Below are 18,241 nucleotides of genomic sequence, written 5' to 3' on the forward strand. Positions count from 1 at the left end.
AAGGAGGAGAATAAGGCTATTTCTAGAAATATACATGATCAAAATTTTGTTAATTTTATTATCAAATTGAAATATTTTTAAAGGAAGTACTCAATCAAGGAAGTAAGGATATCAAAAAGAAAAGAAAAATTATAAGGAAAGGAAGGCAAGTTAATGAAGGTAAACTCAATATTAATTAATTGGCATACTGAAAAGTAGCAGAACTGACACATAAATCCAAAAACTGGATTGTTGGGGAATGCAGGATTAATAAATAGAAAAACCATTGGCAAGCAAAGGGCAAAAGGGAAAAAATACAAAAATTCAAAATTTAAAATCATATAACAGTAATTACATAGAAGATTTAAAATAATGGCTACTGTATATTAAACTAATGCTAACATTTTAAAAATTCATAAGGTTTATAATTTTCTACAAAAAAATTTATGGGAAAATGATCTAAAAAGAAATAGAAATGTTTTAAAAATCACAAAGGCAAAAACTCTAGGCCTTACGGTGGTATAAGTATATTCTTAATAATTTCAAGAAATAAACAATTCACACATTATCTATGTAATATTTTACATTCTCCAGAAAATGAAGAAGAGTTGTCTAATTCCACTGTAAACAATGGAACTAAAAATTAGGTTAAAAAAGCAAAACAAAAGTTAATTGTATCTAAAAATTATAGATGCAAAAATAACCACTTTCACATGAGCAAATAAAATTAGGTAGTATATTAAAACAAGACTATTCCATGATGAATTGGTTTTATTTCAATAATAATTTTGTTAAAAAATAGAAACCAATAATCTATACCATAAAAAGGCAGTTTCTCACAAAAACTAATGGAATAAAATATTTCCAAATGGTAAATAGCTTAAATCAAGGTCAACAAAATATTGTGAAATGGTAAAAACAAAACCATAAATTAAAAACTGAGATAAAATATCTGCTTTTACTTCTATTGCTTAATACTATTCTTGATATTATAGGAATGGCATTTGGAGTAGATGAGGGCAAAGACACACATATCTGCAACATGACTAGACCTACTGCATTCAATCCTTTTTAAAATTATAAATAAAATAGAAAAATGAACAAGCAAAATGCACTAACATCTCTAAAAACATTTTTAAAAAGGTAAATAGAGGGAAGAATATAATGTTCACAAGGACAAGCAAAAACATTAAAGTGTAAAGGAAATGTATAGAATCTATAGTCTAAAAGTTATATGTTGTTGAGTGACATATGAGTTGAATAAATAACTTTAAATGGGAATGCTCAACGTCATAAAGATGTTGATCCACCCTATAGTTTTATATATAAATAATCTTTCAAAACATTACTTTGGGATTTTAATTTGCAATTAATAAAATAAATTAAATTTTAGAAAAAGTATGAAAATACCCTAATTTTAAAATTCTGAAAAGAATTATAAAGTAGCAGTGATTAATATCATATAATCTCAGTAAAAATTTGGATAGAAAAATCAGTGGGCTCAAACTGAGAATTGGTCCTAAATATATAATCAGAATATAATCAAAGTTGCTACTCTATGTGAGAAGGAAGATGATGGATTTAATAATCAATACAGAAATATTTGATTAACTGCTGAGAAAAAATTAACATATCTCTGCCATTATACATCAAAATATATTCAAGAGGAATTAGAGAGGGTTAAATATTTTTAAATATAGCCATGCAGTTGAAAGCAAATACAGTAAAACGTGATCTAATTTCAGGATAGGAAACACCTTTCTAAATAATCCCAACAGAAAATTCTTAAAAAGTGACAGAAAGACTGACAACAAAACAATAAAATAAAATTAATGACAAAATTTAATACCATTAATATATACAAGTTTTTACAAAGTGGTAAAACTAATCAAGTCATTTAAAGGAAAAATGGGCAACCGACATACATAATTAATGAAAGAAGAGACATTTAACAGCAAATAAATTTATGTAAAATCTTCATTTTCATAAATAACAAAAACATTCAAATTAAGTCAGCAATGATAAGTTGTTTCTCCTCTGGGAAGAAATTTTTAGAGGAATATTCTGAAAGGCACTGCCGGACAGAACATAAAATTCTATGCTCTTCCTATAGGATAAGGGACAGTAAAAATCGAAATACTCTATGGCCCAGGAATTTCACTTTTGAGAATATATCCTAAGAAAATAACCACTAATTAACTAAAAAGTCTTAATAAGATATTCCTTGAGTTCAAGGAGCTTTTCATTCTGACAATTTGAAAACAACCTAAATGTTGAATAAAATGCTCAATTAAATTATGGAAATCTCATTTCATACCATGTTTTCTGCAAAAAAATGCTAGAAGATTACATAATCAAAAAGTAATTCATAATATAGCATTAAGAGGGAAAACAGACTACAAAAGAATAGTAAATGGATGATACTATGTAGAAAAATTAACATATATATGTAAGTTAAAATAAAAAGGAATACGATATGACACAGCTAGAATTAAAGTAAAATTCTTTTCTGTGTTTTTATCTGTTTCTTACAAATGTATATATATGAATTTTGCAATCAGAGGAAAATAAAACCTATTACAATACACAGTGCTTGGAATATAATATTAAGTACTGATTATCCACATACTATGTATTCCTCAGAGATATAATTTAGATCACTTTAAAATTTTAGAATAATGATAACAAGTTCATGTGGATGATAACTGACTTGATCTGACCTAGAATAAAAATGTACATTGCGTTTGGCAGTTGTTAAATCAAACTATTTGAATACTACTTTAAATTCTTTTTCATTTTAAGTTAATACATTTATTGGTATAATTTATGTATAATGTATATGGATGAAAAATATTAAAATGAAAGAAGAGGCAAAATGTGTAACAAATCAAAATAGGATATTCAGAGATATCATTTTTTTCTGTTCATAAAACTCAGAAAAGCACATAAATGAAAGCTCACACATCCCATAAAGAATTCAGGGACAAAAGTCAAAGAATTTGAAAAGCCTAATTTTGCATGTGTTTCACTTTTGCAGTTTATACATTTTGAGTATCTAGCACTTGTACTTTTCTATTTTAAATTTAGAATTAGAATTAAATTAGAAATAAAGAAAAATGAAATGTACAGGGAAAAGATACCCTGATATGTAAAACCCGATGTTGAGTCGTAACCTAATAAAATGTCAGCTTCCGCATTACTAAGAGGAAACAAGACCCCCATCATTCATGCTGGCAAAAGCTGCCTTTGCATAAACCATTTCTGTTCTCACTGTTATAAAACCAGTGACTCTGGAAAGAGAAGAAAACACAGAGTGACGTGCAAAGTAGCACACCCCATGTTATTGCAGCTGGATAGAGAATATGTCACTAATGACTTTCTTTCAGCCCGTCAGTTAGAAGTTGAGTTTCTCTTTTTTCCAAAATAGCATATGGCCTTTATGAGTAGAAAACAGAAACAGTAAACTTCAAAATAATATTCAATTTCCACTTGATTTTGATACTGTATTAGTTAATGGAAGGAGTCATTAATTATTCTTTGGGAAAAAAGATGACTTCCTTTTGTCTTCATTTGAGTCAAACATGACACGCTTGAACATTAGGCAGTTTTCAGTAGTAAATCCAAAATAACTGTTCCATCAGATACTTATGGCTAGGTTGTCATCTTAACTGGGATATTACCCACAACCAACAGGAAGATTCTCCTAAAGTTGTTAGATAAATTCAAAAAACTAATATAATTAAGTTTGTAAATTGTGAGTGCAAGTGACAGTTATGACTATTTGTCTGTAAGGGATGACTGACTACCTGAATGCTCATGAGTTTTAATCATGAAACAAAAACCTAGGGAATGCAGTACTTCATTTCCATAAATACACCAAGAAGCATTTGCTTAGGCAAGTATAATGCTCCAGCTAAAACAGTAATTTAATACTGGAATAGATAGGGATTAATTACAGTTGAAGATATTTAAAATAATAACATTGAGCATAGATATTCAAAAATTAAGATATTCATTCTCATCTGAGTTAAAGATCATGAAATGGTAAAATATATGAAATCTTTGAGATTAATCTGGGCATATTAACAGCTACCACAACTTATACCCATGGGTACTTTCTTAAGTGTCATCAGGTACTGCGGTTCCAGGAGCTTTGAATGTGTTAACTCCCTCACTGAGCCTATAAAGTAAATATGTTACCACTTTCATTTTAGAGATAATAAATATGAAATGTAGAAAACTCCAGTGGTTTCCCCAAAGCCATTCATCTAGTAAGTGACAAAGTCGACGTGGGAAGGATCTGAGCTACTCAGGACTCAGAATCCACCCATAAATTATTACGCACAGTGCATTCTATATGCTTTTTATTAAAAGGTGGTACAGGTAAGCTTTCTTGATCTGAAGAAATTCAAGTGAATAATCTGGATTCATAAGTTAAGCTGTTATGATTTTAAAAGGAAGAACTGAGAGTATCTTTAACTTAAATTGTTCTTTTTCTGACATAACTTTTGCTTTCTCATGCTTTAAGTAAATTCATTAAGCAACACAACTTATATGTTTATGGATTCCTACCAATCATGGGCAGAAATTGCATTCTGTAAATATTACAAAGAAGAAAATTTCAGAGACATTATACATTTACTCTGTCATGTATAATCAAGTATTGGAGGAAATAATTTAGTGTTACAGAAAATCAGCAAATACATCATCATATAAAATAACATTCATGTATTGATATAGTCATTATTTTTTAATGTGGTACCTTTAATTTCTCCAAGAAGTTCACTTGTATTTAGTCTTTCCATTTTTTCCTTCCAATCTTTTGAAAGTAGTTTTTCCATGCAGGAGGAATCTATTAAAATATAAAAGTAAATATTATGAACATATGTACATTACAAATTCAGAAGGCCAATTTATGGATAAAATCTCTCATTTAAAAATGTACAGAGCTGTTTTTGTACAATACATTAGACAATTATATTACTCTATGTCTTAAAAATACCACAGTTGAGTTTATTTTTCCAGAAGATGACTCAAACTGGTGCCCAGAAGAGCAAAGGACAATGCTCAATGATCTTTTCTTAGTATTATAATTCTATGACTATTTAATTGGCATTTATCAGTTTTAAAAATTGATAAGACAGAAGAGAGGGATCTTTCCTATGGGCTTCAGTTTAAATAATACTGCTTTTAATCCAGATGACATTTTAAATCCAAGAAAAATTTATGTTCTGTTCAAGGAATAATAACAGATATTCAAGGAAGAAGAGGCCAATCAACCTGCAACCACTTAGTCTTTAAAAAAGAAATGTAGGGGCTGGGGATTTAGCTCAGTGGCAAAAGCGCCTGCCTGGCCAGCGCAAGGTCGTGAGTTCGGTTCCTGGTACCGGAGAAAAACCAAAAAAAAAATAAAAATAAAAATAAAAAAATAAAAAAGAAATGTAACTTTTGTAAAATACTCCTCTAGAGTAAAGAAGGGGAAAAATTAAGTCAAGATGTCCCCTGTACCTTAGTAATGAAAATTACTAAAACTTTTCACAAAAGTGAGGCATGTCTTTACTAAAATATCTTTTTAAATATTATTTGCGTTACTGCATTTAAAAATAATATACTAGATTATAGGGACCAAATACATGTGTTTTTATAAAGATTCATAAATGTTTCAACAATCTTAACTTTAGAATGTCTTTAGAACCACCAAAATTTCTTTTAATTTTTCTCTCTATTTAGATGGATTTGCAAGTGGAACTACCCCTTGCAACTATTTGCTTGTACCTTCTCAGCCACAAATCTTAGCAAATAGGCCATATTTCCAAAAGGGAATGCAGATTTAAACGCTAACTCTTTAGTACAAAGCATACTCCTATTAAACGTTAACATTCCAAGTGTCAAAATACTGATAACTTTCTTATAAAATTTTATTTAAAACAGTTGCCCCATTTCCAAGTGCATTTTCTCTCCCAATCAGCACCTATCTCTTGCATTTTCCCTTGCATTTTATTTCTGTAGCTTCTAAATCCTCCTTGAATTTTTCAGAATGACAGTTAGGTCAAGATGGCTCTAAACAGCTTTAGAAGCTAGATTAACTTCAGAAAAAGGCAGCGATCCCTGCTTAAGAGATGAGAAGACTGTTGCACAGTTAGAAAGTATTGGTGAAAAACAACATTTGCCCATGACATAATCAGTCTATCAAGGAATGGACGGAATCCAGATCAGAAAGCCCAAAATGGCTGATGAAGACCAACTATAGTAGCTGTCTGTCACAGAAGCTGAAGTTCTTTCTAAATAGAAATCAGTTTTATTTATCAAGTGAAAGTTCCTTGCCCTTCTTCCCGGCCCTCCCTTTCATCTTTTCTTCCTTCCTTTTTATTCCTTCCTTCTTTTTAATCCTCCCTTCCTGCTTTCCTCCCTATTATTTTCCTAGGCTTTAACAAATGACCAAAATGGATTCTGAGTGACCTTCCACTGTGGCATACATGTACATGTTCAGGTTGCAAATGGTCCCCTGTTATTTTTTATTTCATATTCAGAAATGAAATACATGTTTTGTGCAATACCTAATTGTCTTATGCTAAATCACAAAATAATAAAACCAACTTTAAAAGTTAAGAGGCTCATCTTCAAAGCCGTGCATACCAGATATTAATTTTTCTCAAATCAGTTTTGAATTTCTGAGAAAGATCAATATAATCTTAGATGTGGACAAGAAAATTCAACAAAAAGACTTGAATTTCAGGTCCTATCTACTTTGATTACAATTTCTACCCTTTTGTGTACAGTTATATCATGTTTTCTGACAGAAATATAAAAGTACAAATTGGTTAAATTTTGAGCTGAGAACACATATTGAAATAATCGCATCCAAAAGCTCAATTTATTAGCACTGCACAAATTCAGAACAAGTCCATAGACTAGGATTAGATACATACTAGATGTAAAGACTAAAACATGTCTCTCATTTCTATAAATAAACTTAACATCCTTCAGAGCTCCAAGGAAAGAATGCTGAAACTTCATGGGAGAAAGACAGAACTAGATGGACAACAAAAACACGCACTTCATATAGCAACAAACTACGTGGACACTGCTTTACTTAAAAGCATCTCACTAATAAAATGGCTGATAACTTTCAAGCATTTTACATTCTATTAAAAAGTTAACCCTTTCTATAGTGATACATTAATCTAGCTAGAAGAGTTCCCAGTTCAGCAGAAGACAGTGAGGAATAAAACAAACCAGTCTTTGTATGTCTACATTTACAACCATGAAAGTATTGAATTATGACCACGGATGTCTCTATCTTAAAGACAATAAAAATCACTATACACAATCTTATAAACATCTAATCTTAATTCTGGAAGATTCCAGGAAGACTCAAAACTGTAAGAAAGCTTCTTGAAAAGCTCAGCTTTCTCCCTGAATTATCTCAGTGCAAACTTCTAAGAGCACATCGCAGTTGGCACTGTATTGCAAAGCAGGAAAGATGAGGGGGGAAAGACCAGAAGAAGCAGATTGTTACCAAGCAGTGTGTAGGCAAAGGACACCTCTGCCTCCAGGAAAAGCTTCCTTGTTTGAAATGATGGGACACGGAATAGATGTAAAAATACAAAAGCCATTTTACACTTTTAAATTTCTTGTTCCTCAATGGAATGTACAAATTTACCTTAATATCAATGTGAAAGTGGCAGATTACAAGGTTTCATCTCCCTTCTGCCACACTAATGATACTAGCTTTCCAGATGCAATTGATCTGATCAAATGTTGCCCTATTTTGATCTAGCACAATTGCAAAATCAAAGAGGAAAAAATAACTGAAGGCCAGTTTGCATTATGTATATGGGAAGAGCAAGACTACCGTAGCCACATGTGATTCCAAAAAAGAACATTGTCCAGATGTGGTGATGCACACCTGTATGCAATTCCAGCACCAAGCAGCTGATGCAGGAGGACTGCAGCAAATTTCAGGTCATTCTGGGCTAATAGTGATTTCAAGACCAGCCTGAACTACAGAGTGAGACCTTGTGACCCTTCCTCCACTCTCCCTCAAAAAAAAAATGAAGAAAAGGATTGAATATCCCACAGACACTCATGAATTATGTTGTGCACACAAGTATTTTTTAGTTCATTAATCTGAAAATAATCATTATAGTTTTGTTGGTGCCATAGTGCTCAAAACAATGAAAAAATATATAGTAAATTTAATTACCTAAGTTGACTACTCAGTTTAGTGATTTTGAGTTGCCTTAAGCTGAGAAACAGGAAAGAAACTACACGTGTTTTGGAAACTGAGTTAAAGAATCACAAAATCATAGGATAAAAATGTTGCCAAAACGTACATATATTAAAATAAGTCTAAGTAATAATACTTCCACAGTAATATAGTGACATAAAATGCCAAAATTTATTACCGTTACTTTGAAAAAATTTGTTCCATTGGCCAATATACATCTACTCAATAAAATGCAGAAATTTATATTTACCTTGTCTAATTTTTATATAATTGGACAGTAAAGACTATCAAAAATCTAAAGCTAAGATTTCAGTTCTCTTCTATATTTTAAGCGAGGATGTAAAGTTTTAATTAATTCTCAGTTTCATATAGTTGAAGTTTCTTTTGTTTCCTTTGAAAATGGTTTTTCTAAGAAAATAAGATAAAACTCAGGACTGATTTTTTTTTTAAGTACACTACATACTGGATTGTGAAGCACAGTTTTCATTTCCCAAGTAGATCTAGGTTTCATGCCAGGTAAGTCAAAAATGTTTTTTCATGCCTTAATAACCGTTTCACCTGCAAATAATTACTTTTATGGTAAAAGAGAAAAGTACAGTGAGAGAATGTGAGATGTTTATTTTCACATCTTTATGGTGATGTTTTTGGGACCATTTTAAATTCCTCCTGGTTAATCAAAGATTCAGCAATATTAACTCCTATTCTGCAAAAAAAAATCTGTTATGGATCAACGACAGAAAATAAATCATAATTAATAGTAAAGCACGGGGAAGAGGAACGTAATGAGACACATTTTGATTGATCCTTAAAACAATCTACGTGAAAGTAAACATTTATTACTCCTTTCACCTCAAAGTCAAAAATGCTAAAATAATAGAAATATGACCAACAGCTTTTGAATATTTTAGCATGAAAAGACAATGACTGCTGGCCCTCTACATATAATTTCTCTTGCTTTACTAATGCATTTAATTTTATTTATTTTTACCATAAGAATCACATATTTCAAGCACATTAAATTTTCTGTGTATTCAATAACAATGACAGTTTGTCAAAAGTACCCATGACTTTTGTTTACAACAAAATACGACAATGCATATTAATCCCCGCTGATTACCCATCCCACATCTCTTATTAGGAAACAGAGATGCACATGCCAGTTACTGTACATTTTTCCACAGTAGCAAGTGCTCCACAATACAGTGGGATAAAATTGGAGCTTGGAGAGCCTGAAGAGCACTCTTAAATTTTAATTAAAACCCTCCAAGCTCACTAAAAATAATTAGAAACTAAAATGTGCCAGTTTTATTTTGAAGTCACTATAACGTACAAACGCTCCCTGAGGACTGTTATCTCTTTCTTTCTCTCCTTCTCTTTCTCTTCCTCCTCTCTCTCCTCTCTCCTCCCTCCCCTCTTTTCCCTTCTCTCTCTCCCTCTCTCCCTCTCTCTCTCTCTCCCTCTCTCTCTCTCCCCCTCTCTCTCTCTCTCTCTCTCTCTCTCTCACCCTGTCTCTCTCTAAAACTATTTTCCAAATAAGAACAAGGGGGTATAAATAGAGGCTGTTTTCAGGCCTTCTGCTCAGGCTGAAAGCTGACAAAAAAGAAAAAGACAGCAGAGTGGTTTTTTTCAGACTGCACCAAATAAACCTAGAATAACTTCCCTAACCAAGCATCCAAATTACTAACAAACTCTTGATAAAATTTAGCCTGCAAAGAAGACTACAAGTTATATCATTGATCTTTTTGATCCAGAAGCCAAACCTTTAACCTCTCAACTGTTTTTGCTATCTTAAAATATCTCGTACAATGCTATATTCCATCCTATTTTTAGCTAAGCAGCAAGAGAAAGCATGCCTTTCCCATACAGCAGGGCAGTGATATAAACATCAACACAGATGCTCTGCCAGGAAGAACTGGACTTCTCAAGCACTTGATCATTAAGGAATGCACCAACTGTTTTGGATAATCCTGTGCCAGCTCCCCTTTTGCTCCACACTCCCCTCTGGGAGTGGCCAATCTTGTCCTAGGCCTAATTTTTCATTTTACTCCTCCGTGGCCCCCTCCATCTCCAAAAAAATGAGAAATGGCGTTTATGCCTAGCAATGAAAAACCAGGCTCACTTCCCCAAACAGACCAAAACTTTAAAACAATTAACCCTCCCCTCTCCTTTCAGATAAATTACTAAGTATAAAATGCAATCTGTTTCCTTTGTTTACTCAATATGAACAATTTGTAAATGACTCAAGGATAAAATTCAGAAAATGTTGTGCTAAATTAGAACCATTATAAACATGCTAATGACTCAATGCTCGAGTAAAACAGGCATGATCAGTGTGAAGAAATAGATTTAGTTCCTGTAAAATTCTGTTTTGCTGCCTTAAAACGATTTGGTCATTAAATCAGATATATTCCTTCAAGGAAAGACGTTAATTCCAAAAACAATTTACTAAACAATATGCCGTGAGTGTGGACGTGTGAATGCGGTGAAGGGACTGGGAGCCATTGGAAATGTTATCAGAACTGTTAGTTGCAAGATTCTGGTTTACTCGTATGAAAGAAAAAGCCCCACATTTGAAACTTTCCAGAAACACATAGACATAGTCACATTAGGTGCAATATTCTCTCTCTGTCCTATCTTCATCTACCAAACTTTTTTCATTTATGTATTGCTAAAAACTGGTCCTTAATGTACACTCATGCAAGTTATTGTTCTATATGTGCAGATAAAAGGTATTTCTTCCATCTGCTTCCCAAGGCTGCCTCTGCTTAGCAACTAAAACAGTAACAGGGATCACTCAAAACCAGGTATCTCTCACATATCATCGAAGTACAATTGCTACTAGTACCAATATTTTTAAAAAGAATACATATAGCAGGGGACTCAGGAGCTCACAGCCTCCTACTGGAGCAAGAAGAGACTTCAATGATTATTAAATCAACACCCTTATTTCAGAAATAAGAAAACAATAAGGAAGCCAACCTTGCCAAGATCAAAACTGTGGTGAGACCCAGATGTACTGCTGCAAGTCTGCAATCCCAGAACTCTGGAAGTCTGAAGCAGGAGTATCACAAGTCTGGGCTCTTTTAGTGATTTAGTGATTTAGGCAGTCTCCAAAAATAAAATAAAATAAAATAGCTTGGGAATATAGTTCAGTGGAAAGGCTGTGAGTTCAATTCTCATCCCTAACAAAAAAAAAAGTTGGTCAAATCTCTGAATACAGTCTATGCTCACTTACTAAAATGACTACTTAAATCATTATTTACACGTCAGTTTTATAGTTTCCAAAACATGGTATCTAATAGTGGGAAATGGGTAATCTTATACTTGTTAATTCCTTGAGACATAGTGATCTCAACCTTTAGAAAAAGGGTGCTAAAAATTCAAGATATTGCAATGAAACTTAATACCCTGTAATAGCATATTCAATTATGCTAGTCTTCCTATACTTTCATCTTTATTTTTCCATGGTGCTTTATCTTGTCTGAATTAAAAGCTTTCCTTTCCTATATATCCACTATGGAATAAGTAAGTTGCTGTAAAATACTGTTGAACTCCAAAGGTAACTCCTTCCAAGACATTTTTTATTTTCATGCACAAGGAGAATATATGCTTCATTAGGCCTTGATGTTTCCCTAGTTCATGGTCCATGAGAACTTCAAATGTGCCCCAATTTTAATGGAATAAAAATGTTCAATTATAAACTATGTTTGTTCTACATTGTGAAAATATCACTGGTCTTTATGGCATTTTCTCCACACCCTATTTTGTACTCCTGCTTATTGTGTTCTGAAACTGTTTATTTTTATTTTATCAAGTATATAGTTAATTGTTTTTAAGATACTATAATGGACTATGGAAACAATAATTCAATCTTTTTGCATGTCTAGTATGTGTCCTATATTCCTTCTTTTGCTTTCTTTTTTTGTTTGTTTGTTTTGTTTTTTGTTTTTTTTTTCCAGTACCGGGAGTCGAACTCATGAACTTGCGCTTGCCAGGCAGGAACTGTGCCGCTGAGCTAAACCCCCAGCCCCGCTTCTTTTGGTTTCTTTGGGAAGTATTTCTTAATGCCACTGTCGTCTTGATAGAGTTGTCCGTTGCAATTTTCTCTTGCCTTTCTTTTGCTCCCCTCAAACACCAAAAAAGAGGAATCTGACCCAGTCATAATTCCCTTCTGGAACTATCTGGAAAGGCTCTCCAGGTTGGAAGCTACAAGAATGTGGAGCTGGAATTCTCATGGCCCCCATACGGGCACATAGAAACAGTTTGTCTGCTATAAGAGTAAATGAAGCCAAAACTAAAAGGAAAACACAACAAATCAGAGTAGAATAGAGTAAAAAAAAATCATTAAATCATGTTAGCACACGTATATTCAAATATCACTAAAGCTAATGCTACTCCTCAGTTTTTGGGTGATGAAATCCAATATACTCCTATTACTTAGAATTAGGTTTCTACAAGTTGAAACTTAAAAAGAAACTCTAAACAATATGAAAACCATAACAAACTGTGTCAGATTAGTTGCACATGCAATTGTGCTACGTCTCAAATTTTAACTGTCCAGAAACCATCAGAACATTAACTGTATTACCATGTTAAAATACATAGCATATACATGTTTAAATAAAATGTTTGCCTTATTTAAGGACATGCAAAACACAGTAAACTGCTATAGCATTCTTATTTTATGATTGTTTATCTATATGCCTTAGTATTTTCTGAACATGATGCCACCAAAAGAAAAACACAGTAAAGTGAAAACTGAGGCTTAAGCAAAAATGAAACAAAAGCTCACATCTGAGATCACAGCCCCCAATTTAAAGTTTTATGCTCATCAAACACCTTCATTGTTTTTGTTTAATAAAACAAGCTTTTACTGATAAGATATCCCTTCTATCTCTTTTACATATGTATTAGCAATCCATTAAAAGTAAATTTAAAAGACAGGTACACTTTAATGTGGTTTTCAGGTCCCTCCATATTGTTGCCCCTACTCCCATAAGAAACTCTTTGTTCTGTTCTCTGTTCGGATGAGTACATCAAACGTGTCTCACTCGCATCTGTTTACCTTGTGCTTTTGCATGCCTACCTTTTGCTCATGCCATCTCCTGACCTGAATGTCGCTTTACTTCTTGACACTTATGCAAAACTCCCCTATTCCACGTGCCTGCATTAAATACCACTTTCTCAATTATGCTTTGATTCCTCACTTCAAATATAAATTTTCATCATTTGAAAGGAAAATAATTTTCACTTTCTGAACATGTACTATCTCTCAGGAATGTTTTTATATTCTTTCAATATATCACCTGTTAACTCTGAATTTCAAAACTCAAACATCCACCCTACAACTATTTTCATCACCGTATGATGAAGTATATGGTCAAGGTCATTCCATCTTGCTTAACTAAACATTAAGCTCCTTAATAGTCAGAAAATATTTCTGATATCACTTTGCGTTCCTCCATATTGCTTAACCCATACTTCAGTACATAGTGCTAAAGCAAATTCCTTGGTACACTAAAAAAGACCACTTTTATTGTATGTGTCAGGTAGTAGCCAAAAGAGTTTTGCTTATTTTTTATCTATTTCTTAGTGAGCTTTATATAATAGTATATAGTTTATTCATTATGTATCAGTATATTATATTCATAATATTTGAGATACATACTATGTGTATACCTTTAAAATTATGAATGTATGTCTTTTGTCAGATATGTGTACTGTATATGTATTTTTTTACCTAGTCTGTAACATTCCTATTTGTTTTGTATCTTTGAGGGACCACAGTTTTTACTTTGATGTTATCCAACTATCAAATTTTTTTCTTTATCACTAATACTCTCTGCAACTGCTCTATGAAATAGTTTTTGGTATCAAGAAACTTTTCATCTAGCAGTTTTATAGTTTTATATGTAGGGGTCTGATGAACTTTTACTACTTATTTTGTATATATTCTTTCAAATGAAGTTCATTTTCTTTCATGTGGATAGTCAGTCATTCCAGCATGTTCTGTCAAACATTATCATCTTCATTAAATCATCTTGTGAATTATCTTGGCAACATTGTGGAAAATTAAGTAACTATGCGTGTGAGAGTATGTGTGCTCGTTTGTGTGTTATACAGCTCTATTTGTAGATCCTCCCTTTTATTCCATTGATCAATTTATTATCTTTACACCAATAGAAAACTTTTTAGATTGTTGCAGCATTATAGTTCCTTTTGAAATCAAACAGAACAAGAATTTATTCTATTTCATTCTGCTTTTGCCGCAATAACACTTCCATATTTTCAGATAAATTTTAGAAGTAGTTTGCTTATAAAATAAAAGAAAACAAAACAAAGCAAAACTTTCTGGGGTTTTGAATGGATTTGCCTTGAATTTACAAGTAAATGTTAAATGTTTATTGTTTAATATAAGCATTCAAAGCTTTAAACTGTCTTCCATATGATGTCTTAGCCGTATCTCACACAATTTATGAGGGTCTGTTTTCATTATTATTTAGTTCAAAATATTTTATATTTTCTCTCTTTTTCTTTCTTTTAGTACCTGGTATATTTTGAAGGCTGTGTTTCAACTGACAGTATTTGGAAATTTTTAAAACAAAAAAAAATTTTTTATCAATTTGTAATTTATTTCCAAGTAGTCATTGAATATACTCTTTATACTTTTGATCCTTTTATCTTTATTGAGACTTGTTTTATGAAGCAGGTTATACTCTATCTTGAGGTGGTTCATATTGACTCAAAAAATATAACTATTCAAAAGTTTTTTAGTGTAGTGCTCTAGTAACATCAATTAAATCAAGTTGACTTACAATTCTGTGCAGATCTTCTAAATTCTTATGGATTTTCTATCTACTAGTTGTATCAAATTCTGAGAGAGAAGAAATGGAAATACCTAATAATAATTACACTGTAACCACATCTTATTTTTTTCTTTTAATACAGTCAATGTTTTTCTTCATGTATTTTGAAGCAATATGATGATGAGGTCCATGTAGATTTAGGAGTATTATGTCTTATTGATAAATTGACTCTAAATAAACAGTATAAAATGTCCTTCCACATTTCATATAATATTGCTTCTCCTAAAGTCTATCTTTGAATAATGCAGCCATTTCGGCTTTCTTAGAAGAACTGTTTTCATATGTACATTAACCTTCTTTTTTTTTTCATTTTTAACACATCTGTATCTTTGTATTTACTGTTTCTTTCAGTTCTCAGAGTATTTTAATCCAATCTGGTTATCTTGTCTTTCAAAAATTAGTATGACTAGTCCATTTACAGCATATTTAACATATTTATTATGAGTAGAACTACAGTCTGTTTTGCTAGTTTTTACCTTTTTTCTGTTTTTTTTTTTTTAATCTGTTCTTTGGCTTGCTTTGCTTCTTTTCCTGCCCTCTTGCCTTTAATATATCTCTATTTCTTGGCTTGTTACCTTTAACTTTCATTATTTAAATGTTTGAGCCCTGGTTTGCAATTTGCATTTTTAACTTAAAACAGTCAACCTTAAAATACTAAATTTTATCAAATATAATGTAAGAAACTTTTACCAGTGTGGTGGCACACACCTGTAATCCCAGCACTCAGGAGGCTGAGGTGGGATAATCACTGTGAGTTTGAGGCCAGCCTGGACTACATAAACTGCACACACCTATAATCCCAACATTCAGGAGGCTGAAGCAGGAGATTACTGCAAGTTCAAAGCCAGCCTGGCCTTCATAGTGAGGTTAAGCAGCCTGAACTACATAGACAGACCTTGTTAAAAAAGCAAAATGAAACCAAAAACAGAAAGAAAGAAACTTTAAAATGTCCATCCTCTGTGTTGCTGCTCTCATATAAATATATAATTTCTATATGTTTTAAATTCCATAATAATTAGTTGTATTGTTTCATTTTATACTATACACCAATTGTACTATAAAAATTCTTAGAAATATAAATATCTTGCATATTAACCTTTAGATTTATCATTTATATGCTCTTCATTTCCTTTTAAAATTAATCAGACACACAAGCTTAAATATGACATGAGTTCTCTTACATGAGAAATGAACAACACAAATATAAAAGCAAAACAAAAGATAGATAACAGAAAATAGGGAGACAGATCTTTTTCAAATGGAAAGTGGACCACGAGACAGAGAGAAGAGGTAAGGGAGGGGAAAGGAATGAAAAAAGGAATTCAGTATGTTATGAACATGTACCATCTCCCTGTGACAAATGCCATCATTACGTACAGCAAAGATAAAATAAAAATTAACAAAAACAGAAATTGACAAAAAGTATGTTTCCAGAGTATTTTTTTCTTCAGTCTATGTTTCTGTATACTATTATATTCTTCAGTCTTTAAATACTTTAAAATTTATTATAATGAAACTGCTGGAAAATGTTTTGTCTATAAATTTGTTTCTCTAAAGTGTCTTTCATTTTTAGATTTAAAGAATGTTTTCCCAAATTACAGAATCCTAACTTAAATTTAGGACTTCAAAATATATCATTGTAGTGCCTTCTGATTTAAATTGCATCTGATGTCAAATATCACTTCTCTGTTCTTCTGTAACTAAATAATGAATATGTGGCTACTCTCAAGACTTTCTCAGGCTAGGGATATGGCTCAGTGACACAGTGCCTGCTTGGAAAGTGTGAGGTCCTGAGTTCGATTCCTGGTATCAAAAAAAAATATTTTCTCTCATTATTTTTCAGCAATATTATTTTCATGTGCTTTAGAATACATTTTTCTTTGTGTTTATCCTACATGGAACCGGAGGTTTGCATTTTTAACAAATTTAGAATTGAGAAAGAGAGATGTTTGTAGAACATGTCCTTCATAAATATAGATGGAAAAATTTCACAACAAAATATTGCCAAATGTAATCTAACAATATAGAAAATGGATCGAGAGATTTATTTCAGAAATATAAAATTGCTTAAAGACTCAATCAATAAATGTGCTTTATCATAAGAAAAGTAAAGACTCATGATGATTATGTTATACTTAAAGAACTTTATAATATTTAATACTGCTTATGATTTTTAAAAAGAAAGACTCTCAGCAATCTAATAATAGAAGAGGACTTTCAGTAAACGTTGTTAATGGTAAAATGTGGAATGCTTTTCTCTGAGTTCAGGAACAAGACAAAAATATCTACTCTTACTCTTCTATTCAATATTACCCTGGGGGTCTTGGGCAGAAAATTTAAAAAAGGAAACCAAAAAAAATCTGTATAGCAGACTTCCAGTTCTGGTCCAGCATATAGGGAATTTATAAGTTATCACTCTAGCAACAAGTAAAAAGCTTAATAAACTGAAAAATCAACCGCTCATCTTAGATCCATCAGAGAACTCAGGTCACACATCGAAATGCTGTCTAGAATTAGAAAAGGCAGAAAAAGCAGATACAAAGAATTACAACTTACCAGACCAGAAACCCATGGACAGAAACCTCTGTGGGAGCCAGTGTTGGATAGGAAAACCAGAACTGTAATTAACGAATTGCAGCATGTGAAGTGCAGACAGCGCTGAGAGCTAAAAACTCCAAGGATTCCCAGGAATAAGAGGGTTTCCATACATTTATGCCTTTTACCTCCAGAAGCTGCCCCAGATCCTCACAGTAAACATCACAAAAAATCTTCCACAGTCCCAGGAGGGGAAAGTGAAAGGAACCATTTTGGAACGTTCTCTCCTTCTTAAACAGCGCTGCCGTCAGAAGAAAATATTTTATCAGATCCATACCCAAGTTTTAACCACACCAGCCATCCTGGCCCACCGAAAAGGAGAGATACTAAGAAGTACTGGTGAAGGTGCATAGGCGAGGGGCACAAGATCACTAAAAGACTAAGACCTGTTCATACGACTACGGTACGCTTCTCCTCATGCCTTGTCACTATATTCCTAAAAGGTTTTTTTAAACCTCAGTTCGTTTTACCTACTTAATCATGCGTGCCCTTCAACGAAAAATTATAAGACATAATAAAAAGCAGAAGATGCAGTTGGAAGAAACTGAACAATCGTCAGAACCAAGTCAAA

General features: G+C 32.3%; 1 protein-coding gene across 26 annotated transcripts in view; it reads right to left on the bottom strand.

Annotated features, from left to right (window-relative positions):
- Positions 1–18,241, bottom strand: part of Sox6 (SRY (sex determining region Y)-box 6) — a 566,848-nt gene that overhangs the window by 230,997 nt on the left and 317,610 nt on the right. For all 26 annotated transcript variants that reach the window (XM_013511918.1, XM_013511927.1, XM_013511917.1 and 23 more), the window contains one exon: positions 4,742–4,831. In XM_013511918.1, coding sequence (XP_013367372.1) covers positions 4,742–4,831 — 90 coding nt within the window. The remainder of the gene's footprint in view (positions 1–4,741; positions 4,832–18,241) is intronic.

The sequence above is a fragment of the Chinchilla lanigera genome, unplaced genomic scaffold (assembly GCF_000276665.1).
Source record: "Chinchilla lanigera isolate Chin_1 unplaced genomic scaffold, ChiLan1.0 scaffold00013, whole genome shotgun sequence".
NCBI classification, from domain to species: domain Eukaryota; kingdom Metazoa; phylum Chordata; class Mammalia; order Rodentia; family Chinchillidae; genus Chinchilla; species Chinchilla lanigera.